The 23,636-nt window shown below is 44.9% G+C and overlaps 1 protein-coding gene across 7 annotated transcripts in view; it reads right to left on the minus strand.

Moving 5' to 3' along the window:
- TLK2 (tousled like kinase 2) overlaps positions 1–23,636 on the minus strand; it is a 44,532-nt gene that overhangs the window by 16,967 nt on the left and 3,929 nt on the right. For 3 of the 7 annotated variants that reach the window (XM_064636689.1, XM_064636688.1, XM_064636687.1), the window contains 10 exons: positions 16,672–16,743; positions 14,059–14,128; positions 13,011–13,054; positions 11,566–11,661; positions 8,367–8,534; positions 7,735–7,830; positions 4,810–4,902; positions 3,493–3,603; positions 1,974–2,110; positions 148–300 (listed from right to left, as the gene is read on the minus strand). In XM_064636689.1, the coding sequence (XP_064492759.1) occupies positions 148–300; positions 1,974–2,110; positions 3,493–3,603; positions 4,810–4,902; positions 7,735–7,830; positions 8,367–8,534; positions 11,566–11,661; positions 13,011–13,054; positions 14,059–14,128; positions 16,672–16,743 (1,040 nt within the window). Of the gene's footprint in view, positions 1–147; positions 301–1,973; positions 2,111–3,492; positions 3,604–4,809; positions 4,903–7,734; positions 7,831–8,366; positions 8,535–11,565; positions 11,662–13,010; positions 13,055–14,058; positions 14,129–16,671; positions 16,744–23,303; positions 23,370–23,636 lie in introns of all 7 variants that reach the window. The other 4 variants (XM_064636686.1, XM_064636685.1, XM_064636691.1 and 1 more) reach the window with 3 other exon arrangements.

Raw genomic sequence — 23,636 nt, forward strand, 5'->3', positions numbered from 1 at the left:
GCCAGGCTAATTCCACAATACTCATTTGTGCATGGAGCGAAGCCTGGAGGCAAGGGCAAGATTCCATTTCCCAGGAGATATTCCATGCTCTCTAACCAAAGCCTGTGGCTTTGCAGTGCCCCACAGAAGGCCCTGGATGGAACCTACGTTTCATTTTCTGCCCCGTTGGTCTTGTTCTTGCGCTGCTTCTGCTCGTTGCTGGCAGGGGGGGTCTGTCCCATGGCCGGGGGCTTCCTCTTTGCCAACATTTTTCGTTGTCTTTCTATTTCTTCCCGCTGGGAATTTATCCTTTCCTGTTGCCTGGAAAGCAGAGAGCAGAAAAAAAACCAAAAAAACAACCATGAAGGGTGTGCACTTGGTTGTCTTCAGCATCTGCTCTCACCAGATTGGGGTGAGGAATCCCAAACGGGTTGGACTCGGAAGATTAGAAACGAAATATTTTCGTACAGAAAAGGGGGATGTGCCAAAGGTGATGAGTCAGATTTTTAAAAGGTATTTTTACATAAAAGGGGATTCTTTTCCTAGCTCACAGAAACCTTGCAGTGAGTGAAAGGTTTTATTCATGCAGAGGATATCCAAAACCAAGGAGTCGCTGCCCTCACGGAAACCCAGGATCCATGGTAAGTCACTAACTTTCCACATACTTTTTCCTAGAAGGCTCTGTTCTAAATCTCAAGATTTTCCTGTTAAAACTCTTCCTGAAGGCTGGTACTGCCTGACAAAGTATCTTTAAACTTCAAAGGTACAGTTAAAACTACCCTAAGTTCTGTAAAATATAACCAACACCATTCCCGATTTCACCAAGAAACAGCCTCTCCTCTGAGATAAAAAGACTATCTGGAAACATTTTGAAGTGATAAAAGCACTCTTGAAATTCAAGTCTAAATGACTTAAGCATTTACATACTTAATTCCCTTTTAAGAAGACACTGCAGGTAAGTATTCCAAAAGTATTTCCTCCATGTCTTACAGCACAAACTAAGCAAGAATTATAAAGTCCTTAATCTGTGCCTAACAAGAGCTGCACCTCCCTATCAGACTACAGAGAAGAGATGTGATTTTAAAGGATCACACACAGCTCTCTCTAATGCAATTAATTTGCCAAGTCCTACTTAAAGGTCTAGGCCAGGTGGGAATTGACTGGATATTTCCATTAACATCCTGCATAAAAGGGTCTCTGATCTTCATTTCCAGGTTTCTGCAGCCCCTTTGATCACTGTTACCAGAAGGCAGAAAAAGTTAAATAGTATGGATTTTCTCTTTTAAGCTTCTCTACTTTCTACTTTCAAGGAAAAAAAAAAAGCAAGCTAATTAGCCTTCCCTGACTAATGTATGCAAGTATGCAAATCAAACTGATTGACTCATAATATAGGTGAGATTTTGGTCCACCCTAAGCACAGCAGTCACAGAATCAACGAGGTTGGAAAAGACCTCTGAGATCATCCAGTCCAACCTTTGACCCACAACATCACCTTGTCACCCAGAGCATGGCACTGATGCCACATCCAGTCTCTTCTTAAACACCTCCAGGGATGGTGACTCCACCCCCTCCCATTCCAATGCCAATGACTCTCTCTGTAAAGACCTTCTTCCCAATGTCCAACCTAAACCTCCCCTGGCACAGCTGAAGACTGAGCCCTTTTGTCCTACTGCTGGTTCCTGGGAGAAGAGATTGACCCCCACCTGGCTACACCCTCCTGTCAGGGAGTTGTAGAGAGTGGGTGCACTGAGGATTCCCAACAGGGCTTTCCAACCCACTCCAACCATTTCAGTCCAGTTCAAGTCTCTGGAGCTTTCAGTGGAAACGTATTTCCCCCTTCAGGGTGAAATCGTTCCCCGTTGTCAGTAGCTCCTGTCTGATCCTTCCATGCATCACTCACACCATTCTCACACTGACATGCAAGGCATCACACACAACTGCTTGCTTTTGACATTTCTGCCTGTGAATTTAAAGAAAGTGCTGTTTGTCCTCACTTGATGAGGTTCTGGAAGGCGTAGCCGTCTGTCCACTGCTCGGTGAAGGACGCGCCGTGCCGCACCGTGGTGAAGTGCCCCAGCCTCAGCCTGTCCTGCATGCTCTTATCCCTGCAGGCCATCTTCTCCTGCTTGGACTGCAAACAAAACCCAGCACATGTGAAAATACAAGCCATAAATTAGCAGCTAAAGAGCTGTGCCCTGTTTTAAATCACCACCAATTCTTAGCGCTTTCTATTGTTTCGGTTCTGCTTATCTGAAATGCAGCTGATCATGGAGCAGGTTACTGCTGGTGCTTCACAGGGGTTTGACAAGTATTTGTTCACCTCCTTCCTGGTATTTCAGCCTCACTTTTCCCTCCTGATTATTCCCTGGGCAGCTCACCCATCCTATGATCAGTTGAAATCAGTCTGGCAGCAGGATTAAAGCTGCCCCTTTGTGCCAGTAGCTTAGCTAGACCACAGGCCTGGCTCTGATCAGGCCCTTATTGACTCCATCAGGTGATGGAGAAAGAAAATACACCTTGGATCACTTAAGAGTATGATACAGTGATCAGCCAGCTCAGTCCTAGACTTGTACCATGCCCAGACATGACACAACCTCAGGTCACCAACATGCACAAACACTGGTGGTGGTGTCTGTCACAGAGGGTTTTGGTGGTTTCTGTACAGAGTATTTCTGGGAACTGAGAACAAATTTCCAAGGTCTGAGACAAGAACAGCAAAGTTTCAGCGAGACAGGATTAAAGATGAGCCTGGGAAGCTCCCCACTGGAGCCCCAAGTACCTCTCTGAAAGCCAGGCCTACTTAACACCTTGCCCAGAGTCACAAATCCTCCCAGAGAGGGGAGTCCCAGTCAGCCAAGAACAATCAGCTCTGTGACAAAAGCAACTCAAACAGACTGCATGTACCAGCCAGCACCCGGGTGGTTCTGCCCATCCAGTGCCCACAAACAATAGGTGTAATTGGCCAACAGGTGAAAGAGCAATCAAACCCCCCCACTGTTTAGCCATCAGGAAAGCTGGAAACCTTTCAACACTGAGCAGGCTGGACACTGGTAAACAGCAGCCTGGCACTGGCCCCAGTGTCTTTAACGTGTTGTTTTCAGTGTTACACAAAGCAATGATCTCCAGCTTCGCCCCGTGGAAGAAGGGAAGGTCTAAATCACCTGCCCATGTCCCAGAGCAGATCTGCAGTCCCACTGCACAAGGGGACACTGCTCTGGCACTGCCAGGGCTGCACAGGGTTGCTTTTAAAGTGCATGAGTGTCCAAATCAAGCAATGCCTGTTGCATTTAGAGCTCTATTGCACTCAAGCAAGAGATCACTGCCACTGTGAAAAGTAACCAAATCCCAACATTCTGAACCATTGCAGTCTTTGGATTATGTTCTCATTTGCAGAGAAGTAATTCAAGGCAGAATTCCAGTTGTCTTTTATCACTACAGCGAGAGGAGGAGGTTTTTACTGTTCAGATGTTTCCCAGGATGTGCAGTGTGCCTGCAGAGGTGTCCCCTGCTCACCTTTTCTATAAGAAGCTTCTTGCTCATCGTTACACATCGATTCAACCGCTCCTTGTACTTCTCCAGCATCTTCTGCTGCTCATCAATCTGCCTCCTCAAATCACAGTTGGCCTAAAAGTGAACAGAGAACAAAGCCTGTGACTTTAAACCACTGAGAAGAGCCAAACTAAGCATCACCTAGGCAGAAGTTTCTCCAGTTAGCTCTAGGGAGCAGATTAAAGTCAGCAAACCAGCAGGATAAGGAAAAAAGGAACAGGTTCCTCTTGGCAAAACATCCAAGGCAAACTTAAATTTTTAACTCACTCACATCTGAACACCCCTCTAGAACAGGTAAGTTCTATCATCCTGCTTTACAGGTAAGGAACTAAGGTACAAACAGATTAACACAAGGAAAGGGATTTTTTAAAAAATTCTTTTAAACATTTAAGACCTTGCCCCAGCTACCAAGTCTCAAAATAGCTTAGTCATTCCTGGACTATCCTTCCTCTTTAGCCACAATACTGGCAGAGGAAAAGGATGGGGGAACTCCCTTTGCACTTTCAGTGAAATTCTTGTTTAAATCACTATCCATGAGCCCCTCTACACAGACTGCTGCCAGCAACAGCTGCTGTGTAACAGTACAGAGCACAATTGGATCTGCAGCCATTTGCATTGAGAGAAACTTAAATTTGACCATCTCCCTTCCAACCAATTGTCTGGCTTCTGATAAACAGTAAATGGTAAAAATAATAATAATAATGATTTTAAAAAAAATCTACTTCCTGCTTCACAGATTATTTTCTTTCAGATGCTGAGACTAGACACACAGAGCCTTCCCTCTACTCCCTTTAATGTGCTTTCTAATGCTTTTTGACACTTCACAAGAGCTGCCTCTCCAGCTGATGAAAGGCACATCAATTAGAACTTCTCCATTAAGACAAGATCCTTGATTTAAAGGTATTTATCTTTTACTGAAGAATACCAATGGGTTAAGAGTTTTACTCTTCTGGTTTGACCAAAAGATGTTCTCCTCATCTCCCCACACATCACTGACTCTCATGAAGGAGCATTTCAGAACACAACTCCCCAGGTACTGAGAGGCTGCTGCACATGCTGCTGAACAAAAGCCACAGTCACTGCTTGTGGATTCAAGCAGGCCCAAACACAGTGTCTACACAAGCCAGACAATTATCCTGCACTTGGATTTGTTTTACCTTGCAAGTGTGTTGGTTCTACAGCTGGTGTACAAAATCCTGCTCTGCAGCCCGGCTGGCACAAGCATTCCAGGTAACTTTAAATAGCAGCTTTTAGAAGAGTTGTCCCACTTTAAATACTTACTCTTAATAAGTCATCTATCCTCCCCTCCTTCTTCTCCAAGTCAGAGTTCTTACTGTTTTCTAGTGCAGATATTTTTTCCATTGTGAGGTCGGACTGTAGGGAAAAATCACCATAAACCATGTTTAAGACAAACAGGGAATGTTTCAGACAGTCAGCACATAACATCCCAGTGGAACCCCCTCTGGTCTGAACAGCTGGGCTTAAGAAGGACTGATCCCCTGCATCCTTGCAGTCAGGGGAAGAATTTTCTCCATTATTCACTTTGGTTTTGCATGGGGGGCTCCTCCAGCACAGCAGGGGCAGTCAGCCAGCACAGAGCTGCTCTGGAGAACACAAACTGGGAACTCTGCACAGGCTACAATATCCTGTGTCCTGCAAATTTTAGCTTTACAGTTGAGCTCTGCCCACTCCTTGGTGGTCTCTGTGCAGGAGAGCTTGTATAGGGAAAAGGCTTAAGAGAAACCCCACCAAATCCCAGCCCTCAGCTGGAATATCACATTTATGAGATCTCTGATGGGCACAGACAACCACCTGCAGACAGAGACAGCACCTGTGGGTTCTAAAGTGGTCTTGACAGAAAACACAAGTCTTCATTTTAAAACACAGATGGACAGCAGGAATATTGAGCACAAGCTTTTGTTTCTGACAAATTGTTGTATTAGTGCCCACTGGGGACAGGAGCTTTACAGTTCTCGAGTGAAACCTATTTGGAAAGTTTTATGGGGTGCAGCACATCTCAAATACCTTCACCAGTGAAATGAGACTTAAACCCAGCAACAGAAGACACATACTATATTCTTTTAGTGTTCCAAACTCAGCACTCTGATGAAAGGATGGGGAAGGAAAGGGGAAGGAGTTGGTATGTACATGAACACAGCATCTAAAATAGTCAAGTGAACACAGAGGAAACTCTCTCCCTGACTGCCCACACACATTTCACACTTATGGCTAGCAGGCACCTCTCCTGGTTCTGAGAAGAGTTAGCAGAGACTTAACCTGTGGAATTGTTACATAACTGTTCTTCAAATTCCAGGCTTGCCTGGAAGCTCACACCATGGAGCAAGAGACAAACTTGGCTGACTGTTGCCTCTCTACACATGCCCAGTAGGGGAAAGCTCAAACAGAACACCTGCCAGCACTGCTCATCGAGCAAGATGGGCCTGAATCCCAAAAGACAAAGAGGAGGCCTGGGAAGGTCACCTCACCTCTGCCCTAACTTGGTTTATGCTTCCTGCCTGCAGGAGGCACGTGTGACAAAAGCTTTTGTCACCGAGGGCAGCAGGCAGGGGCTGTGTGGAGAACCTGGGCTGCAGCTGGAGGCCAAGCAGCAGAAAGGTTCTTTGGTAGCTGTTATTTCATTCTGCCAAGGGCACAGACACGCTTGCCCTGGGGCAGATGAAGGCTCTTTGAGCATCCACACTCTTCCATGTGACTCCATCCCAACCCACACGGCCTCAGAGCACCTGGGCCCAACACTGAGGGAATCACATCCTGCTCCTGTCACTGCCACCAGGGATTCAAGCTGGGAATCACTGAAGATTATCTTTTTTTTTTCTCTCTCAAAATTCTATCAACTCCAAACAGGTTTGGAAGGGAAACCCCACGAATGTGTACATGTCCTCATCGTGCAGCCAAGCATCCTCCTGGATTCTTTCCCATAAGTGTATCCTACATCCAGACCTCTGGAGAATATAATGAAGTTGGACAGCTGCAAAAAGCTTGCTCAGAACATGTCTTGCAAAGAAGATGGACCTTGTGGGCATGTTAAGCAGAGGAGAGAGTAAAAACATCTATTTGAATAAAATAGATGTTAATGGAATAAACCCCACTATTTGAAGCGTGGGTGTTGGGACAGCAAAGATTGAAAGGTTTCTCTGGCAGGTTCCTAAGTTATGGCATCATTCTCACACAAGAATTCCCCAGGGAAAACAGCAGCAAACATGGATCTTCCCAGACCAGCCTTTTAACAACACAGACAACAAATGTGACCCTAGTGACACAACAGAGCTTAGGCCTGAGCAAGTGAGTACTCTCAGAGGTGGAATTGCTGTCCTTGGTGCACAAAGAACTTGTACCACCTGCTGGGGGAATGGAGACCAGACCTTCCCCAGCAACCAAATCATCTCTGACACAGACCAGTGTGAGGAAATGATTGCTTAAAAATTGCTCAAGGGAAGGGTCAGACACAGAGAGATCAGAGATGAAAATCCAAAGAAGATTAAAAGCAGGCTTGGAGAAGAAATAAGCCAGGTGCATTGCAGATAAAGCTGAACATCCTGGTAAGCAACAGAAGAAGATGACACAGATAAAAGAATCTTAATGTAAAAGGCACCAAAAAGACACCAGTACAGTCAGAAGAGCTACTCCTTTTCCTGACTCCAGGTCAGTGAAGTTGCTGGGAAGCACTGTCAGGAACACATCATGTTCCACCTTGACAGGACAAACTATTCCGGGGTGAACTCTGCAGAGGCCAAAGATCTTCCAGCCAGACTGTGGCTATTTGTACTGTAAGCCATGCAGATGCACCCAGGACCCTGAACAGAGGCATTCCCAACCACCACTCAGGTCTCCTTCACACCTTCACTTCCAGAGAGAACATTGAGGATAGCACAGAGCTGACACAGACAGGGCTGAGATGCTCCTCTCCCAAGCACAGTCACACACAGCTGAAGAACTGCCCACAGCATTGACACAGAAAAGCCTCAGCAGTAGATTGGACAAACTCCAGCAGCAGCAACTGAAAACATCCTTTACAAGATGAGGAACAAAGTTCAGAGTGATTTACTTCACTCAGTAGGTACAGACTGAGCTGGGAATACTGGCTCTTCCACTGGAAACATCATGTCCACTACCAGTGGCACGGCAGACAAACTGCATCAAGCTTCAACCTCACACCCAAGAGCTGTATCATCTAGTGAGCTATACCTGTGACTGTTTGTGCTGGATGGAAATCTGTTTTTGGGAAGTGCAGGAATGCTCAGTGTTCCCTGATCCGGTGGAAGATGGGCTGCCTTGCTGGGCCTGTAAAAGAAAGTTGTGTATCGTTATATGTCCCTCAGCACGACCACAGAGCCCGTGCACACACACAGGGCTGCAGCCTGGCCTGCACCACACTCTCATGTTCAGGTTTAAGAAGGCTCTAGAGATTCAGTTCAGTAAAACAAGAGTGTCAGTTTGCTTCAAGAAGCCTGGCCCAACCTGCTGAAGACAAAGCTTTTAAAAGCCTGATATAATTCATGTCAGCTGAGATTAAGCGAGGCCAAACCAAACATTTCTCACAGCAAGACTATACTTCATTCTTTTGCTTTTGTGCATCTATCAGATTAACCTCTCAGATGGTATCATTCTGATCTAAGATTTTTTGAGTTGTTAACTAGAAACTCACACTTCTATTAAACGAGCAGAGCCTGGCACCTACAACCCTTCACAAGGAAGATGAACTTACCAGAAGACGACAGACTGGGTCAGCAAAACCCAGGCTGCAGAAAAGCTCTGAACTCCCCATCCCTCAACTAGCCATCCCTTTAAGGACTCCAAATCTCTTGGGAGCTGCTCACCGAGACAAAAGTAAAGCAGAGGCCACCTCCCCTCTGTGCCAGCTGCTCATTCTCAAGCCGCTGCTTCGCCAGCATCACCGACATCAGCGTGGGCAGCGCTGAGTGCTCCTCCTGCGGCTCCTTGGCTGCGCTGCCGTCTGCCCCGTACAGCGGCTGCTCCACCCGCCGCTGCAACACAGGCACAAAACACACAGTCAACTCCTTTTGGGGCTTTGGGGGGGGTTTGTTTTAAATTGAAAAAGAAAAAAAAAGCAGCTCCTTCTGACTCTCGCCAAAAACTGTTGTCAGCGAAGCAGCAGCTCAGGAATGAGCAGGCGGCGTGGTGAGGATGTGATAACTCCAATCCTGCTCCAAGGGCAGGCAGCAAAGGGGAAATGGAGGGAACAATTAAAAAAACCCCACCAACCTAACAAATGAACACACAGGACAGAATTCCTCGCCGCTGAACAAAACCCCCTTCCTTCGCAAAGACGTGTTTCAGAGCCAGCAGGTTGAGGATCCAAAAATCTACATTGAGGTTTTTGGTCAATGCATTCACAATTGTACTACTTGATGTTTTGAAAGGTTCACTTTGAAACAGCCAATGTCACCATACAGTGTTATTCTGGGGTAGTAAACTGGGTCAGAACTGCTAAATGGCAGCAACCTAACCATGTCTAGGACCCAGACATCAGGGCAAGCTCATTTCTGTCATTACAGCTGGGGCCCATCTCCTACAAGGTAAACAAGGTACTAATGCATTCCCCAAATCTTTTAAAGATCTGTTACATCTCTGAAGGGTCAGCTCCTTTCTCCTGCAGTAGACTCGTTTTCCAACTGTGATCCAGGAACTGGGTTTAATAAGAACAAGAATCATCTGAGCTACACTGATTACAGCACTCAGCATCTCCCTGTCCTGACTTTCCAAGCCAGCCCATAGCTGCTAAAACTTGGCAGTCTGGGTAATAATCATCCAAGTCCTTCCAAGCCCTAACTCTGGGCCAGGTAAATGCCTCAGGGAAAGTAAACAGTCAGGTCAGGCTTCAGTTTTTCTTAATAGCCTAAATTGCAACCTGAAGCATATTTCCTGGCTAACATTACCAGTGTCAAGAGTGTGCTTCCTTCCCCAAAAGAGAGCTCGTGCCTGAGAGTGGCATCACAAGAGCCTCAAGACCTGCAGATCATTGTTCTGATCAAAGGAGGAATGAGGCAATTCAAAGCAGTCAAGAGATCTGAAGACAAGAAGTGATGTCCTGAAGCCACTACAATTCCTCTGCAAGTTCTGATTGCAGAAAATTTCCAGTGCAGTACAGATTAACTCGGGTTTGGAGGAGCTTTGTCTCATGTGAAAGACATTTCAACACTCTGTTCCCTTCCTAGACCACACTGACACCTGCAGTGGGTAAGATACTCAACCTTCTCCACTCATCCCCATTTTTTGGGCCTCAGCTCAAACCACTGACATTCAGTTTGGAAGAAGAGGACAGATCTTGCAAAGGCCCAGAATTGTTATGAATAAGCAAACACCACAGGTTTAGCTGCAAGAGTAAAGAAGAGAAGAAACACAAAGAGCACCTGTGTAAGGAGGAACACAAACTGGCCTTTCTGAAACTAACTCTAACATCAATATTCACCAGAAATACTCCACTCAAACTTTTACCTACTCAACACATACAAATGCAGAAGAAAACCAAAGGAAGAATCCACTTTTCCCACTACAAACACCTGTGGGGTATCTCATCTGCTGGAAAAAAGAATTGTCTCTAGTCCCTCACACATCTGCAACATTCAGAGATGCTATTTCTTTCACTACCCTCTCTTTAAAGAGATGTATTAGTGAATTAATACAAGACAGGAGGAAGGGCCATTCAATTGACAAGCTGTATTTTAGTTTTTAGAAACATTAAAAAGGATCTAGAAGCATGTGTGAAGCTCCCCCCTCAAGCAGGCTTCTGAAATCTAACAATCACACATGGAATTCTGAGCAGAGTGTTCAGTGCTGGGGTTTAGTTCAGTACATTCAGGAACTGTGCAGAGGTCTCTGCAGAATAATGTAATCCCTAAAGACTTTGGTTTTGGGAATTCCAACCTTTCCCACAATGCTCCAGACTTTTGTGACACTCAACAGAAGCTGAACATTTTTAAAGAGGGAGCCCAGGCAGTGGTCAAAACTAGAGCTCAGCTCTGAATATTGTTTTGCTAATGAAGCAGATTTCTTTGGCTGCTCTGTGCTAAAATGGCTTAAAAATACTGGTTACTTCTTCACATCCAGATCTTGCAGAAATGCTGTGACAGCAAAATGGAATTATGTAACAAACAATAGCACCAGCTGTGCATGTACACACATTCCTCTGCAAGCTTTGGCTGATGCCCCTTGCAAATCACATGCACATGGTAAGAAGTAAAAGACCTTCCCAGTAAAATTATGGTGTGTACCATGTTCAGGATACCCAAAGGGTCCAATCAAGATCAGAATATCCCTGACCAGAGCTGCACAAACACACGACATTCTCCCAACTGGATGGAGAAGTTCATGTGCTACAGTGGAATACAGGATAACTAACAGGTCAGTGCCACCTTTTACTAAGGACAGGGACCTCTGTAAGCACCCAGCTAATAAAAACAGTCATCCTGCATGCTTTAAGCTCGGGTATCCATGTCACACACAGCTGGAACAGCCACTGTCCCAGGGTCCCAGACACAGCTTTGCTCCCAGAGCCCAGGTTCAGGCTGAAAACGGAGAACAAGCCAAACCACTCCCCACGAGCCACCTCCCTGCTCAGAGCCTGGGGTTACCTGTGTCTTAAGCACAGCCACCGAGCCAAGCAATGCCAGGCCAGCAGCAGTGCCAGGCCAGCAGCACTGCCAGGCCAGCAGCACTGCCAGGCCAGCAGCAGTGCCAGGCCAGCAGCACTGCCAGGCCAGCAGCCATGCCAGGCCAGCAGCCATGCCAGGCCAGCAGCAACGCCAGGCCAGCAGCCATGCCAGGCCAGCAGCCATGCCAGGCCAGCAGCAATGCCAGGCCAGCAGCCATGCCAGGCCAGCAGCACTGCCAGGCCAGCAGCACTGCCAGGCCAGCAGCAACGCCAGGCCAGCAGCAACGCCAGGCCAGCAGCAACGCCAGGCCAGCAGCAATGCCAGGCCAGCAGCAGTGCCAGGCCAGCAGCAGTGCCAGGCCAGCAGCAGTGCCAGGCCAGCAGTGTGTCCCCAGAACACTCACCGGCAAGGGGTTGGACAGGGAATGCTGCGGCGAGGACCTGGCGACGGGCGGCACGCTCCGACCGGGACTGGTGCCTGGGCCACTGCCCCCAGCAAACTGGGCATGGAGACACAACAGGGTCAGCAGGAATCCCACACAGACACCACATTGCACCAAGTTTAACACAGACAGGAGAAATTATTCTTAAAAATGAAGCCTTACAGGCTTCACAGACTCATTTTTTTCAGAGGAACCCCTTAACATTTCATGCGGTGTTTTCAAAAGTAACAGCAGAGGTTCCTCAGACAAACCCTGGTATTTGCACTGAGTCCATTTTCCTTTTTAACACAAAAGAGATATAAACCTGCATGTATAAACCTTGGCTTATATATCCTATTCTAGTAGACCACTGATTTACTAGAATTATTTGCTAGAATTATTTGCTAGAATTATTTACTAGAATTATTTTATTTACTAGAATTATTTACTAGAATTGTTTACTAGAATAGAATTATTTACTAGAATTGTTTACTAGAATAGAATTATTTACTAGAATTGTTTACTAGAATAGAATTATTTACTAGAATAGAATAGATTTATTCACCAGAATTATTTACTAGAATAGAATTATTTACTAGAATAGAATTATTTACTAGAATTATTTACTGGAATAGAATTAGGAAGCCCCTTCCCTGTGAGATGTGTCTCCTGTGCACCACAGGAGTGGGAAGGAAGGCACAGCTCCACTGAGGCACCTGTGCCAGTCACTGGTAAGAGACAGGACAGGTAAGGAGCTGGCAAACTGCTCTAGTTGGCACAGAAATCCCTACACCACACAGTGAACCACTCATAAAAAAACTTCAGCCAGGAAAAAATTAAAACACTTATAAGCACTTAATTTCTGACTCCAAGTTAGTCAGTAAAATAAAGAAATGACTTAAGAGAAAAGCTACAGCCCTGGATTGAGCAGAGCTGGAAAAACTTCAGAAACTGTGCAATGAAAAAAAGAATATTGACTTTTGGAATGTCCATCACTGTTGTGGGGAGGGGTTTCCATCTCCCACGTGGTGCCAGCCTCCCAGGGGAGGTTTTTCTGCAGAGGGAACCCTGTAAACAACTTCCTACTCCAATCAGTGAGGACTGTGCAGGGAGGTTCTTCTGCAGCATGAGCTCTTATCAAAATTGTTTGCATACTCAGATATCCTCATCTGAGATCCAGGTTCCAATGAACCTCAAACCTAGACTTAAGTGAAAAACTGCTTTAGCAACTGTTCAAATAAATGTTAATTTAAAAATCAACTTCCTCATATCCTGTGCCTAATCAGATCTGAGCATATCAGGCTGACATCATCAGTCAGTGACCCCAGCAAGGGATCAGCAACTCAAGTCACATCACAAATTTCCATCTACAGATTTTGCAGGATGTGAATTCAGGTAGATTTCTCAGACAACATAAAGACACTTACCTCAAAATAATCACTAATTTTATGTCCTCTAGGAGTGCCTTTTCCTAAAAAGGAAAGCAAAGGATTGAAATAAGAGTTGTGTTTGTAAGAACAGAAGTTCCAATGCCATTCTAAAATCTCCTCCTACATTTTGACACTCCTTTCCCTGCTCAGTGCAACACCTATCACAACAAAGCTGCTGCACAACAAAAGCCTGCCCCAGGGTTACAGCTCCTGTGCTGTTGTTGGGAGGATCTACAGTCGACAATTCAATTAACTCTCAATTCCAAACATTTCAGATCCAATCAAACAGCATTTGCACTTGCTGAAGTACTTAGAAAACACTAAAGGTTTTGACTGTTGCACAGGTTCTCCAAAATTTCCTTCAAGATAAGGAGAGAGCAAAGGGTATTTTAGTCCTCTGCCTTCAGGTAAATTACTTTGTATTAGATCTCTCTTACTTTGTATTAGATCTCTCCCAAGCATTCCTATAAGAGTTCGAGAGATAATTAGTGGTGGCTTAACACCAGCTCATTAAAACTCAGCCCTTTTCTCTTATTATAATATTATCAAAGCACTTCTGTCAACACAATTTTCACTACTTTCTTGTCGAGGAACAAAAGAAATCTGCTGGAAAATGTGAACTTGGGCTTGAACACACCAGGTTCTCCTGAGCTCTCTGGACAGCAGGGCCTGCTTTGTGCTTGGGCACAGCTTGTTCTCAATTTGTTGGGGCACAGCTTTACTGTAACAAGGCTCAGAAAGCAGGGAAGGGAGCACAGGCTCTGTCCTCCAGTCTGGCTGCTGTGTGTGTGGTGATGCAGGACCAAAACAACCCTGCAGCTGAGCCATAGGAAGACTCTGGGCAGCCTGTCCCATGGAAATGCAAGAGTTTGTGGGAATAAACTGAGTATTTTTCTGCCAGCGAGGATAACGAGGCTCCCAGAGGAGAACACACCATCATGGAGTAGTTTATAACAAGCTGCCCGACACACCCTGGAGAAGAGCCATTAGTTTCCTAGGACACAAGGAGTTACCAACCCTGCAGCAGGGTGGGAGCAGGAATTACCTTGACTGGTCTCGTAGGGTTCAGCTTTCCTCTTCCTATTCCGCTGGTCATTCTGTTTTTTCTCAGGAGTCTGTTAAACAATACTTCAAAATTAACATTTCTGCAGTTATTCCAAGAGTTAAAGAAAATGCCAATACACAATAATCTGTTCCATATCCCCAGTGGCCAGTTCGTTTCTCTGGTGCATTTGTTTCTCCTGCTGGTACTTAAAGAAACAACTGCTCTCAAATAGCTGCTACTTTCTGATGTGCTGCAGAAGGGAGAGAACATGGTTAACAAGGAGAATAATGAATTTTTTCTATTTCAGCTGCAGCAATCCAGCCTCTACTACCCAGTGACCTCTCAGGGTGAGCAGAGCAAGCTCAAACACTTATGAAAATCTGTGTAAACTGTTTCAAGGTGATCATAGCACTGGTACAAGGGGAATAACAATGAGAGGTCTGAGTACTGACATCCAAATTTGCAGTCCAATCACAGTCTAGCAGGACAATTCACCTTGCCTGCAGGTAATGCTTCCTCCCAAAGCTCATTGCAGATGGGGACAAGAACTATCCTGTCCACTGGTTCAAAATTACAACCTTGCACAAGGCAAGGAAGAGCCCCCCAAGACAGCAGCCAGGAGAGACCTGCCACAGGTGCTGGACTTTGGTTTGCTCCTCAGCTGCTGTCACTAAAGTCAAGGGTTAGTTGCTTCTGCCATTTCTGTGAGCAACCAGAGACCTGAAGGGCAGCTGACCAGTGGATTGATGTATAATCAGTGTTATTTATGCACAGGCACAATACAGAGCATAGTTGACAGGCCTGAGGGCTCCAGAAGTGTCACCCCTGAGGGCTGGAGGCTCCAGAGTATCATGCCTGAGGTCTGAGGGCTCCAGAAGTGTCATCCCTGAGGCCCAAAGGCTCCAGAGTGCCAGGCCTATCTGTTTGTACAAGGCTGACAGGCCCAAACATGTAGGAGTGGAGGAGACCCTGGCATGGTGCTTTCCCCATCACCAGGGTCACATCTGTGGCCAAACCTGCTGAAAACATAAGGAAGCCCTGCTGGAAGCAGCTCACTGAGGTTGCTGGAAAGAGAGAGGTCTTATCATTTCCATCACCAAACGTCATTCTAAAAACATCTCTTATCCCAAAGGGTCCCAAAGAATTCCCAAGCTCTCTGCTCTACAGTCACTGCAGCCACCACTAAACCACACCCTGGGGCCAGGGAGAAAACCACAGAGTGCAAAACACAGCTCTGGGGGAGGGAGAGCCACGGCCAGGGAGTCTGTGGGAAACCCAAGTTTCATGCTCTCTGCAAACCCAAGTCTCAAGGCCCCTGTTTGAAGAGCTCTGCCAAAAGACTTGCACAGAGTCAGCACAGAAATCAATCTTTAGCAGCATAAGAAGGGATAAAGCTGAGCCTAAACCTGGCTGTGTCCCCACAGTGGGTGGTGGACATGGACATCAGCTGGGCACCCACTGCCACGTTTTCTAAGAGGAGGGAGGGGATGTTAAGACAGAGGTGGTTATTGTGTCTGCAAGGTACTTTTTTAGAATGAGGGGACTGAAAACTCCATAACTGTGTAGAGACTTGCTGCTCCAGCTGCTGTGTGTGGAGAAGTCAGTGACATTGCCTCCTCACTGCAGAGTGAAGAGCAACTCCTGAGCAGCGTTGGCGTGACTGTAACACCACGGGCTCCATTACAGCCTCCATGGAGCTGGGAGCATATTAATGAGATTCACTTGAAGTTGTTTTTCCATTCAAGTACTTACATAACAAAAATGACACACAACATTATCTGCTACAGACTGAAAAAGCAAGGAATGGGAGAGATTAGAGTATGTCAGCTTGGTCAATTTAAATCTCTCCACAGAAGTTCAAAAAAAAAAAAACCCAACCCAATTAAAATAAGAATGAATACTCGGTTTTTCACTATTAACTGCACTTCTGGAGTTTTAGATATTGCATTCTCAAAAGACTGAGCTTCACTAGACCCCTCATATCAGCACTGCCATATAACAGAGGGAAGTATGATCCAAAACTTACCTGATCACCATGTGGGAAGTTCTTTAAATGCATAAGAAAATGCACTTAAACTTGAGATTTAGCTCTATTAACATGGAATTTTAAAGTAAAAATCTAACTCTACACTTAATTTTGCTGCTTTAGCAAGAGTTTTTAAATAGTTAATCCTAAAGCACTGAGATTAATTAGGGACAAAGCATCAATTTTCTCCTCCCCACACTTGCACAGAGTGATCCATGAAAACTCTGCCTTGTACAGACTTAGGCAAAGTCCCATATTTGATAGGTAAGGCAAACTTTTCCATCGGTGCTCTCTGGCTTTTATTGGTTCAAAAGTACACCAAAACCAGCAAAACCAATTCCCTAAGCTGAGCTTTACAAATGCTGTGTTTGGGGTTGGGTAAATCCTGCCTGGAGCAGTGGGAAGCTTCCCAGCATGGTCCAAAGACTGCAGGGTTAAGCTCCAGACTAAATACTTGCACTAGTCCCACTCACACCCCAAACTAAGACAACTGTTGCTCACTCTCACACAATTTCTTGTACATTTTGAGTTCAATCATGAACTTAACATGAGTTAAGCCCCAAAAGCCCCGGGGTTGAGCCTCTTACCTCCAATTCCTTATCGCTCAGAGAGCCCACGCTGCACAAGCTCTGGTTGGAAGACTCACTATTTAATGGACCCTGGGGAAAAACAAGCAAAGACTGTTAGAAACAACACCCAAACGAGGCAGACCCGTCCTATCAAACACTGCACCTCTGGGCTGGCCTAAGTCCTGTGGGTACAGCAGCTCCAACACCCCCCCACAGGATGGGGCACTAAACTTCCCAGGTCCTTTGCAGCAGGACAGTTGGATGGTCAGTGGACAGTCTTTGCTCAGGATAATGCTCCTCCAGCCTTTGGAATGATATTTCTGTCTCAATTTATACACTCACTGCTCCATGTAAGCCCACCCACAAAACAGCCAAGGTGGTATTTATAACAGCCTAAGGTTTGAGGGGAAAAAACCTCCTGATTTGTTGAGTAGCAGGAGTTCCAAGCTCAGCTCTTCAGACAAGCATCTGCTTGACCCTGGGCTAAGCATTCAGAGGCATCTTCCATCTGGCAAGGCAGCTATTGCTGTTATCAGATGCTGGCTGTACCACTGATTTTTCTTTAAATGTGTCATTTTATGCTTTTTTTAACACTGGGAGAGTGCACAAGTGAGAGTTGTGTTCCCAGCAGTCCAACTGGTACCCACAGTACCATCTTTCCCACTTGGCTGTTTTATGGACCCAAGGCTGACCTGCCCACAGAGCAGCTGCTCCCACCAGGCCACAGCACAAACTCCACAGGCTGGAACAGATTTATCAAAATAGTAACCAGGTACCTCAAGAGCCTGCTGCATCTTTGCAGGCTCTGCTGGATGCACATCTGCATTTTTACATATCCAAGCAGTTTGAAAATGATTTAAGATCTGTATCAAAACCGGTTTTAAAAGGAAAAAGTGAATCATGCAAAGTCACCATGTTTTAGCCTGACACAAAAGTATCCTCCTACAGATGTAACTTTAAAATAAAAAAAAAATCGAGACAAATTTGACAAAGATATAAAAACAAGATTCACAATTAATGATGGAATGTATTAACAGGAAGAATGACATGATAAAGCCAGCTCTCCATTAATAACTTGGGAGCATCTTTTCCCCAAGATTCATTCTATTTTAGCATTCTTAATTTTGCAGTAACCATTTCCCACCAATCAATCTTTCCTTGTGGCAAAGCCACTTCTTATTATATTTCTGAGCAGAAGACTCAATGGTGGGCTGGGGGAGAAGCCTTAACACCACAGAGAAACCCCACAGTAGGTAATTTTTGAGGGGACCAGTTCTCCCTCTCCTATTTCTGACACAAACACCACCATCAAATTAAATCTGTGATATAACCTAGTTGTTACTAACCCCAATTTCCAAGCAGGCATGTGCAGAAAGTAGAAGTTCTGTTTACTTTCTGTGTTACACTGAGTGTTAAATACCAAACCTGTTCCTCCTAAAATGCTCAGTTCCTTCAACACAAAAAAAATAAGAAATCCAAACACCTGAATAGCTCAAGAAGCTAAACATTTATGATTCCCTTTTAAAAGTAAGTTACTTTAAGAAAAATTGCAGGTTTATGCTCTTTAAGCCACACCATTATCCCTTCAAGCCATCACACAAATAGCTCAGGACCAGAAAGATGTTTCATCTCTTCAGCAATAGTTGCTTTTTAAGCAAAGCAAGTTCCCCACCACCCAGTGTGACAGCTCACAAATGTTACAGGTACAATTCTTGGTTATTCCAGGGATTTTACTCCTTGGCCAACAGGATTTAACAGAAGTGCCAACACTAACCTCAGCTACATCCACGTGAAGGCCTCACTGTTAAAAAAAATTGTAATATCTCATAGGAAGTGGCAGCAGAAAATGAACCCTTACACCCATGAGAAAGCTTGTTTATAACCTGTCCAAATGCTGCCCTCCAAAATCCTTCCCAAACCCTGCAGCACCTCCTGTGCCAGCTGAGGTTGGGGAGGGGCAGGAGCATCTCTCCCAGGGAGCATTTTGTGGTTTCAGAGGGGCAGGTCGGGGTTCTGACTTGAGGAAGATGAAAGTGAAAGTTGTTTCCACCTTTGCTTCAATCTCTCTGCCTCTGTTTTTGCACGTGGACAGCAAGTGATAGGAGCAGCTGCTCCCAAAATGCCCCATTGGAGCTTTTCAGGAACACTGTGGTTGAAGGGGAAGGTCAGGGCTCACACAGGACAATGCACCATGTTCTGGGGGCACCTGGACAACAAACTGTTGAGGCTGTCTAGAGTCAGAAATGATGCTAAGATTTTTTCCAGAAATACAAATTTATCCTCTCCAATACAAGAAATCCACCCAGTTTGCCCCTGAATGTAAAGTTCTGGGATGCAAGCAGCTGCAAAAATGCCTGATACAAAATCCACTACGTTTTTCACACTTCCAGTACTACAACTACCTGTACTGACTCCTCTGTGTGGGAAATTTTCAGCTCTAGCAGCTGGAATCAAACCCACTTTTGGAATCAACAAAAGAGTAGTTCAGTCCTTGAACTAGATCAGATTCTTGAAGAGCAAAAAAACCCCCCTTTTTCCCTTTATTTTAAACCTTCCTGTAGAATCTAAAGTGACAATGTGGTAGAACTGAACTCAGTGCAGTAGTAGAAAGGTTGAGAAGGAACCAAGTATTTGGCTATGGAAGCACAACAGCTTGTCCTTGTCTACAGGTATCCAGCAACTTCACTGTCACATGGATCAATATTGTGAACAAATGCACAGTTAATTCTTTGTAGACATGTTTTGACCCATTTTCACTGCAAGAGACTCCCTCTCCCTCCATTACCTTCCAGAGGACCTTCCACTTTCTTACTGGAAAGGATTAGACCTTTACAGGCAGGAGCTGAACCTGGCAAAGTTGTTTTGAGGCATTCTGGCAATGGAAACACAAATTGTTCACTAGAACGTGCTGTACTGGGAGCAATAAAGATGCAATACCCAGGATGTTTCAGGAACAGGGCCTAGTGCTCAGCTGCACCTCTTCTCACAAGAGAAAGGGAAAGCAAGTTTTCCTGATCATCCAGATCCCTCATTTCACACCTAACCTCATTATCAGCTCCTTATAGCAACAGGTTTAGACATGGATGTGAAACACTATACATCTGAGTATCTCCCCTCAACCAACAGTCAGTGAGTGTGTGTATAAAAACCCCTTCAAATTTATATTTTATCATTCCTGACTGTTTATATTTAACTCAGCAACTGACACTGGGTAAATGTTCAGTACTTAATTTAGCATACCATTTTTAAGTGGTCATGACACAAAAGGAATTAAAGGAATGAACCTGAATTTTGGAAAGAAAAAAAAAAACAACAAAAAAACCCAACAAAGCCAAGTTAGCAAAGAACACTAACACCAGAATATTGCCAGGGAAATAGCAGTGGGGAATAATAAACATGAAATAGTTTACACAGGAAGGGCTTATGAATTTTGTTGCAGAAGTCATCTGGCTTTTCTAGCATAGACCACTTTGGGATAATACTGCACTTGTGTGCTATCACTCCCAGCCCACTCATCCCCTGCGCCCTGTCAAGGGAATCGCTGATGGGGCTCAGCAAAAATTCAAAATACGTGGGTCATCTGAACCAAGCTAATGGTTCCTATAGTGTTTACCTAAATGACAAGCACAAGAACAGCACACACTTCCTCCTCCACAAGGAATTTCTCCCTGAGATAAGCTGGCAGGCTCTTTTCCCTTGTGATTCACCTATCAAGTGCTGCCTCAGCCCGTGACCTACCTATGCACAACAAAGCCTCCATGTTGAGAGCTGGATGCAACAGCAGCAGCAGCAGCTTTCGAGACTCCTACTCAAAAGCAAGAATTTACAATCTGGCCACTCACAGGTGCTGGTTAGTCATTTCTCCCTTTGCAAGAGCCCCTGGGAAGGCCAAAAGTGAGGCACAATGGCCGAGGCTTCAATACAAACAGCTCACCCTGCTGAGAGCTCCCACCAGATCCGTCTGCAACACCAGCCTGGCTCCCCCCCCTCACCCAGCTCCTGCCTCCCATGACCTGTGCATGTCCACAGCCTCTCCAAGCTCCCAGAAATGATCCATCACTCCACAACTCCACTTGGGTAGTCTCCATTTTGTGCTGTCCAGAAGGAATCTCTAGGAATTCCAGCTGCCTAGCCAGAGTGTGCAGTGCAAAATTCTCTGGCTGTTTAAATGGAGGAGACATGGAGAGATGCTTCATTACCTCAAGCCAAGCTAACTTGAGCTCCTCTGAATTCTGTAGCAAATCAGGAGATTTCAAAGGGAACAAGTCAATCCTTAGTTCCACTAAAAGTTAGTGCTGACTCCACACAGGTTCACACCAAAGCGACATGGTTGAGTGGTTTTACAGTTACTCTGCTCCAGTGTCAGACAGGTTTAATTAACATATTCTTATCTTATTTCAAGCATCACATAAGTATGAGAATTACAACCTGCTTCTTAATTGGACTTTTAGAAAAGCTCAGTATTATGGCCGATAATGAAATCCCTGAATCACTGAGGTCTTTTTGCCACGAGAAGTTAATCTACTCTCAGATGTTCACAGGTAACCCCCACTCTATCAAGATGGGTAAGCAGATTTGCAGCAGGATTTGCCTGGCTCCCATTCTGCCTCAAGAGTTCTCTCTGGTTGGGAATACAGTTTTTTTTATTTTACTGCTGGCAAACTGGACAGAAGGGTCACACAACTCATCCTAACCCTCAGCTCGGGGGCAGAAATAGAACTGAGATCTGACAAACTATTTCTGGGCTCTAGGAGCCAGACAACACATTTGAAGTAAGTAATGTTGCACAGGGAAGCATCCAAACAATTTTCAAGTATCTGGCATAAAGTCCTGGCACATTCTGTGGCAGCTGATAAATGAAACTCTAAGTTTTAAAACTCTTATTAACAGGTTCTTCTGGTGGCATGTGACACCTGCTCAGGACCATCACTGGGCAGCACCACCTCCCTCCAAGGAAGACATGATTATCCTCAAACAGGAATTCTCAACTCAGTAACTCTGCTGCTAAAACTGTTGCTAAGTAGATCACAGAACTGTAAGTTCCTGAAGAGACCAAGACTGAAAAAGTGACAGAGAAAGGGTAAAAACCAAACTAATGCAAGGAAATGCTGGTTTTTTATGAGCACTTCTCTTTTTGGATGCAGATGTTCTGCAGCATTACCTCAAAGAGGGAGGAAAGGGAGCACCAGCTACTAAGACCCAAACTTCTTCAATTCAGTTAGCTGGATCTACAAGATCCCTGTTTCTCTCCCTACAGGTAACTTCAGCATTTTTAGTTTAATTATAATAAAGTGACACACACAATTTGGTTTGAAGGTCTTTTAAAGAGCAGACCTGTAGAAGATGCATGTGCTGCTGTGAGGATCTGCCCTGGTCAAACCTGTGTGCAAACACACATTCACCCATCACAATTCCTTCTTCCAGTTCTTATCCAGGAAAAGTCTGTGGAAATGACACAAACCCTTTGGGGTTTACCCCCTTGATATCCTAAAGGCAGCACCCAAATAGGGGAAAAGGAGGCAAAAGAGAAACAGAACAGATTTTAACTGAGAACAGACAAAATTAAACAACATTATCTAGAGAAACACCCCATGTTTTGTCTCCTGTACCTCCTGAGCCAAGGAAGATGCCCCAGGTGACCAGTCAGGATAATGCCTTAGGTTTTCCCAGTCAGTAAATATAAGCAGGAGCTAAATAAGCAGGAACAGTCAGTGTCAGATAGTCATGTGTTCATTCAGGGACTTGCTCTGCAAATTTGGGGAAGAATGGCACTTCACCATATGGCAAGAACAGACATCCAAAGCATCAGTGGCTTTTTGAAGCTATTTGGTGACCTGGATGAACCACAGGAGTATATCAGTTGCCTGGAAACATTCCTTGCTCATAAATTTGATTCCATGTATTAACTCCAAGCTTCTAGAGAAATATACTCTCCAGCTACTAAGTAAGAAAATTCATCACAGACTTGCAACAGAATTTTGAGGCATTTGGGACTAAAAATGACCTCGGTCATTGGGTTGTGCCTTCAGCTACCACAGGAGGTGACAGCACACAGCTGTTTCCAAAACAGTTTAGGATTTCTGTCCTCTACTACTGTTACTGGAAAGCTCTTCCAGAATCCCATGACTGATGGCTAGAAGCTTTTTTTTTTTCCTACTTTCCAGCCTGAAAATTTATTCTAGATCAGCTTAGTCTCATCCACTTCTCCCAAGAGGTGGTTGTTCTTTAGCACGGAGGGACAGTGGAAGTGTTAAGATGTAAAGTAAATGCTTCAGCAGGTCCAAAAACATACCCTGGGTTTTTAAACATTCAAGAAAGCAAAGCAAACACACGGAGAGATACACCCAGTGGGAGGAAGGCAGGAAGCTCAGCACAAGTGCCTGCTGCCTTCACCCAATGGTGGAGCATCTGAGACGACATTTCTTCCTTTTATGCAACAAACAGCCCCAGACACCTTCCATCCCAGGGGGATGGGCCAGTCCCACTAGATGGCACTCACTGGTTCTTTTCCTTCAAACATTTCATTGGAGCCAGCAAAAAAAAAAAAATATATAAAAAAAATAAAAATAATAATAATAATAATAAAAAAAAATCTTAGTTGAATCCCCCAGCTTTCCCAACATATTCCCTTTAAGACAGTGGTGACCTACCAAAGCCAGGGCGGAGCATGACGGACGGAGGCTTGGGGGGGTGGGGAGGGAATTTGAAGCACCAACCTGGGAGGGAATGTAGTAGCTGAAATTAATATTGCAACCAAGATTTGCTGCAACATAGCAGAGTCATGCTAATTCATATCAATGGTTGGCTGATCTAGTGCAAATTAGCGAGAATGCAAGTAAATAAATAAATAAATAAATAAATAAATAAATATTGTTTGCAATAAGTGTAATGCACTTTAACAGTTTACTGACTGGTACAAGGTAAAAACTGCACAACAACAGGTAAAAATAAAACTCAGCAACAGAACAGCTTTGCTCAAAGTA

The sequence above is a fragment of the Pseudopipra pipra genome, chromosome 26 (genome assembly GCF_036250125.1).
Source record: "Pseudopipra pipra isolate bDixPip1 chromosome 26, bDixPip1.hap1, whole genome shotgun sequence".
Lineage (NCBI taxonomy): Eukaryota > Metazoa > Chordata > Aves > Passeriformes > Pipridae > Pseudopipra > Pseudopipra pipra.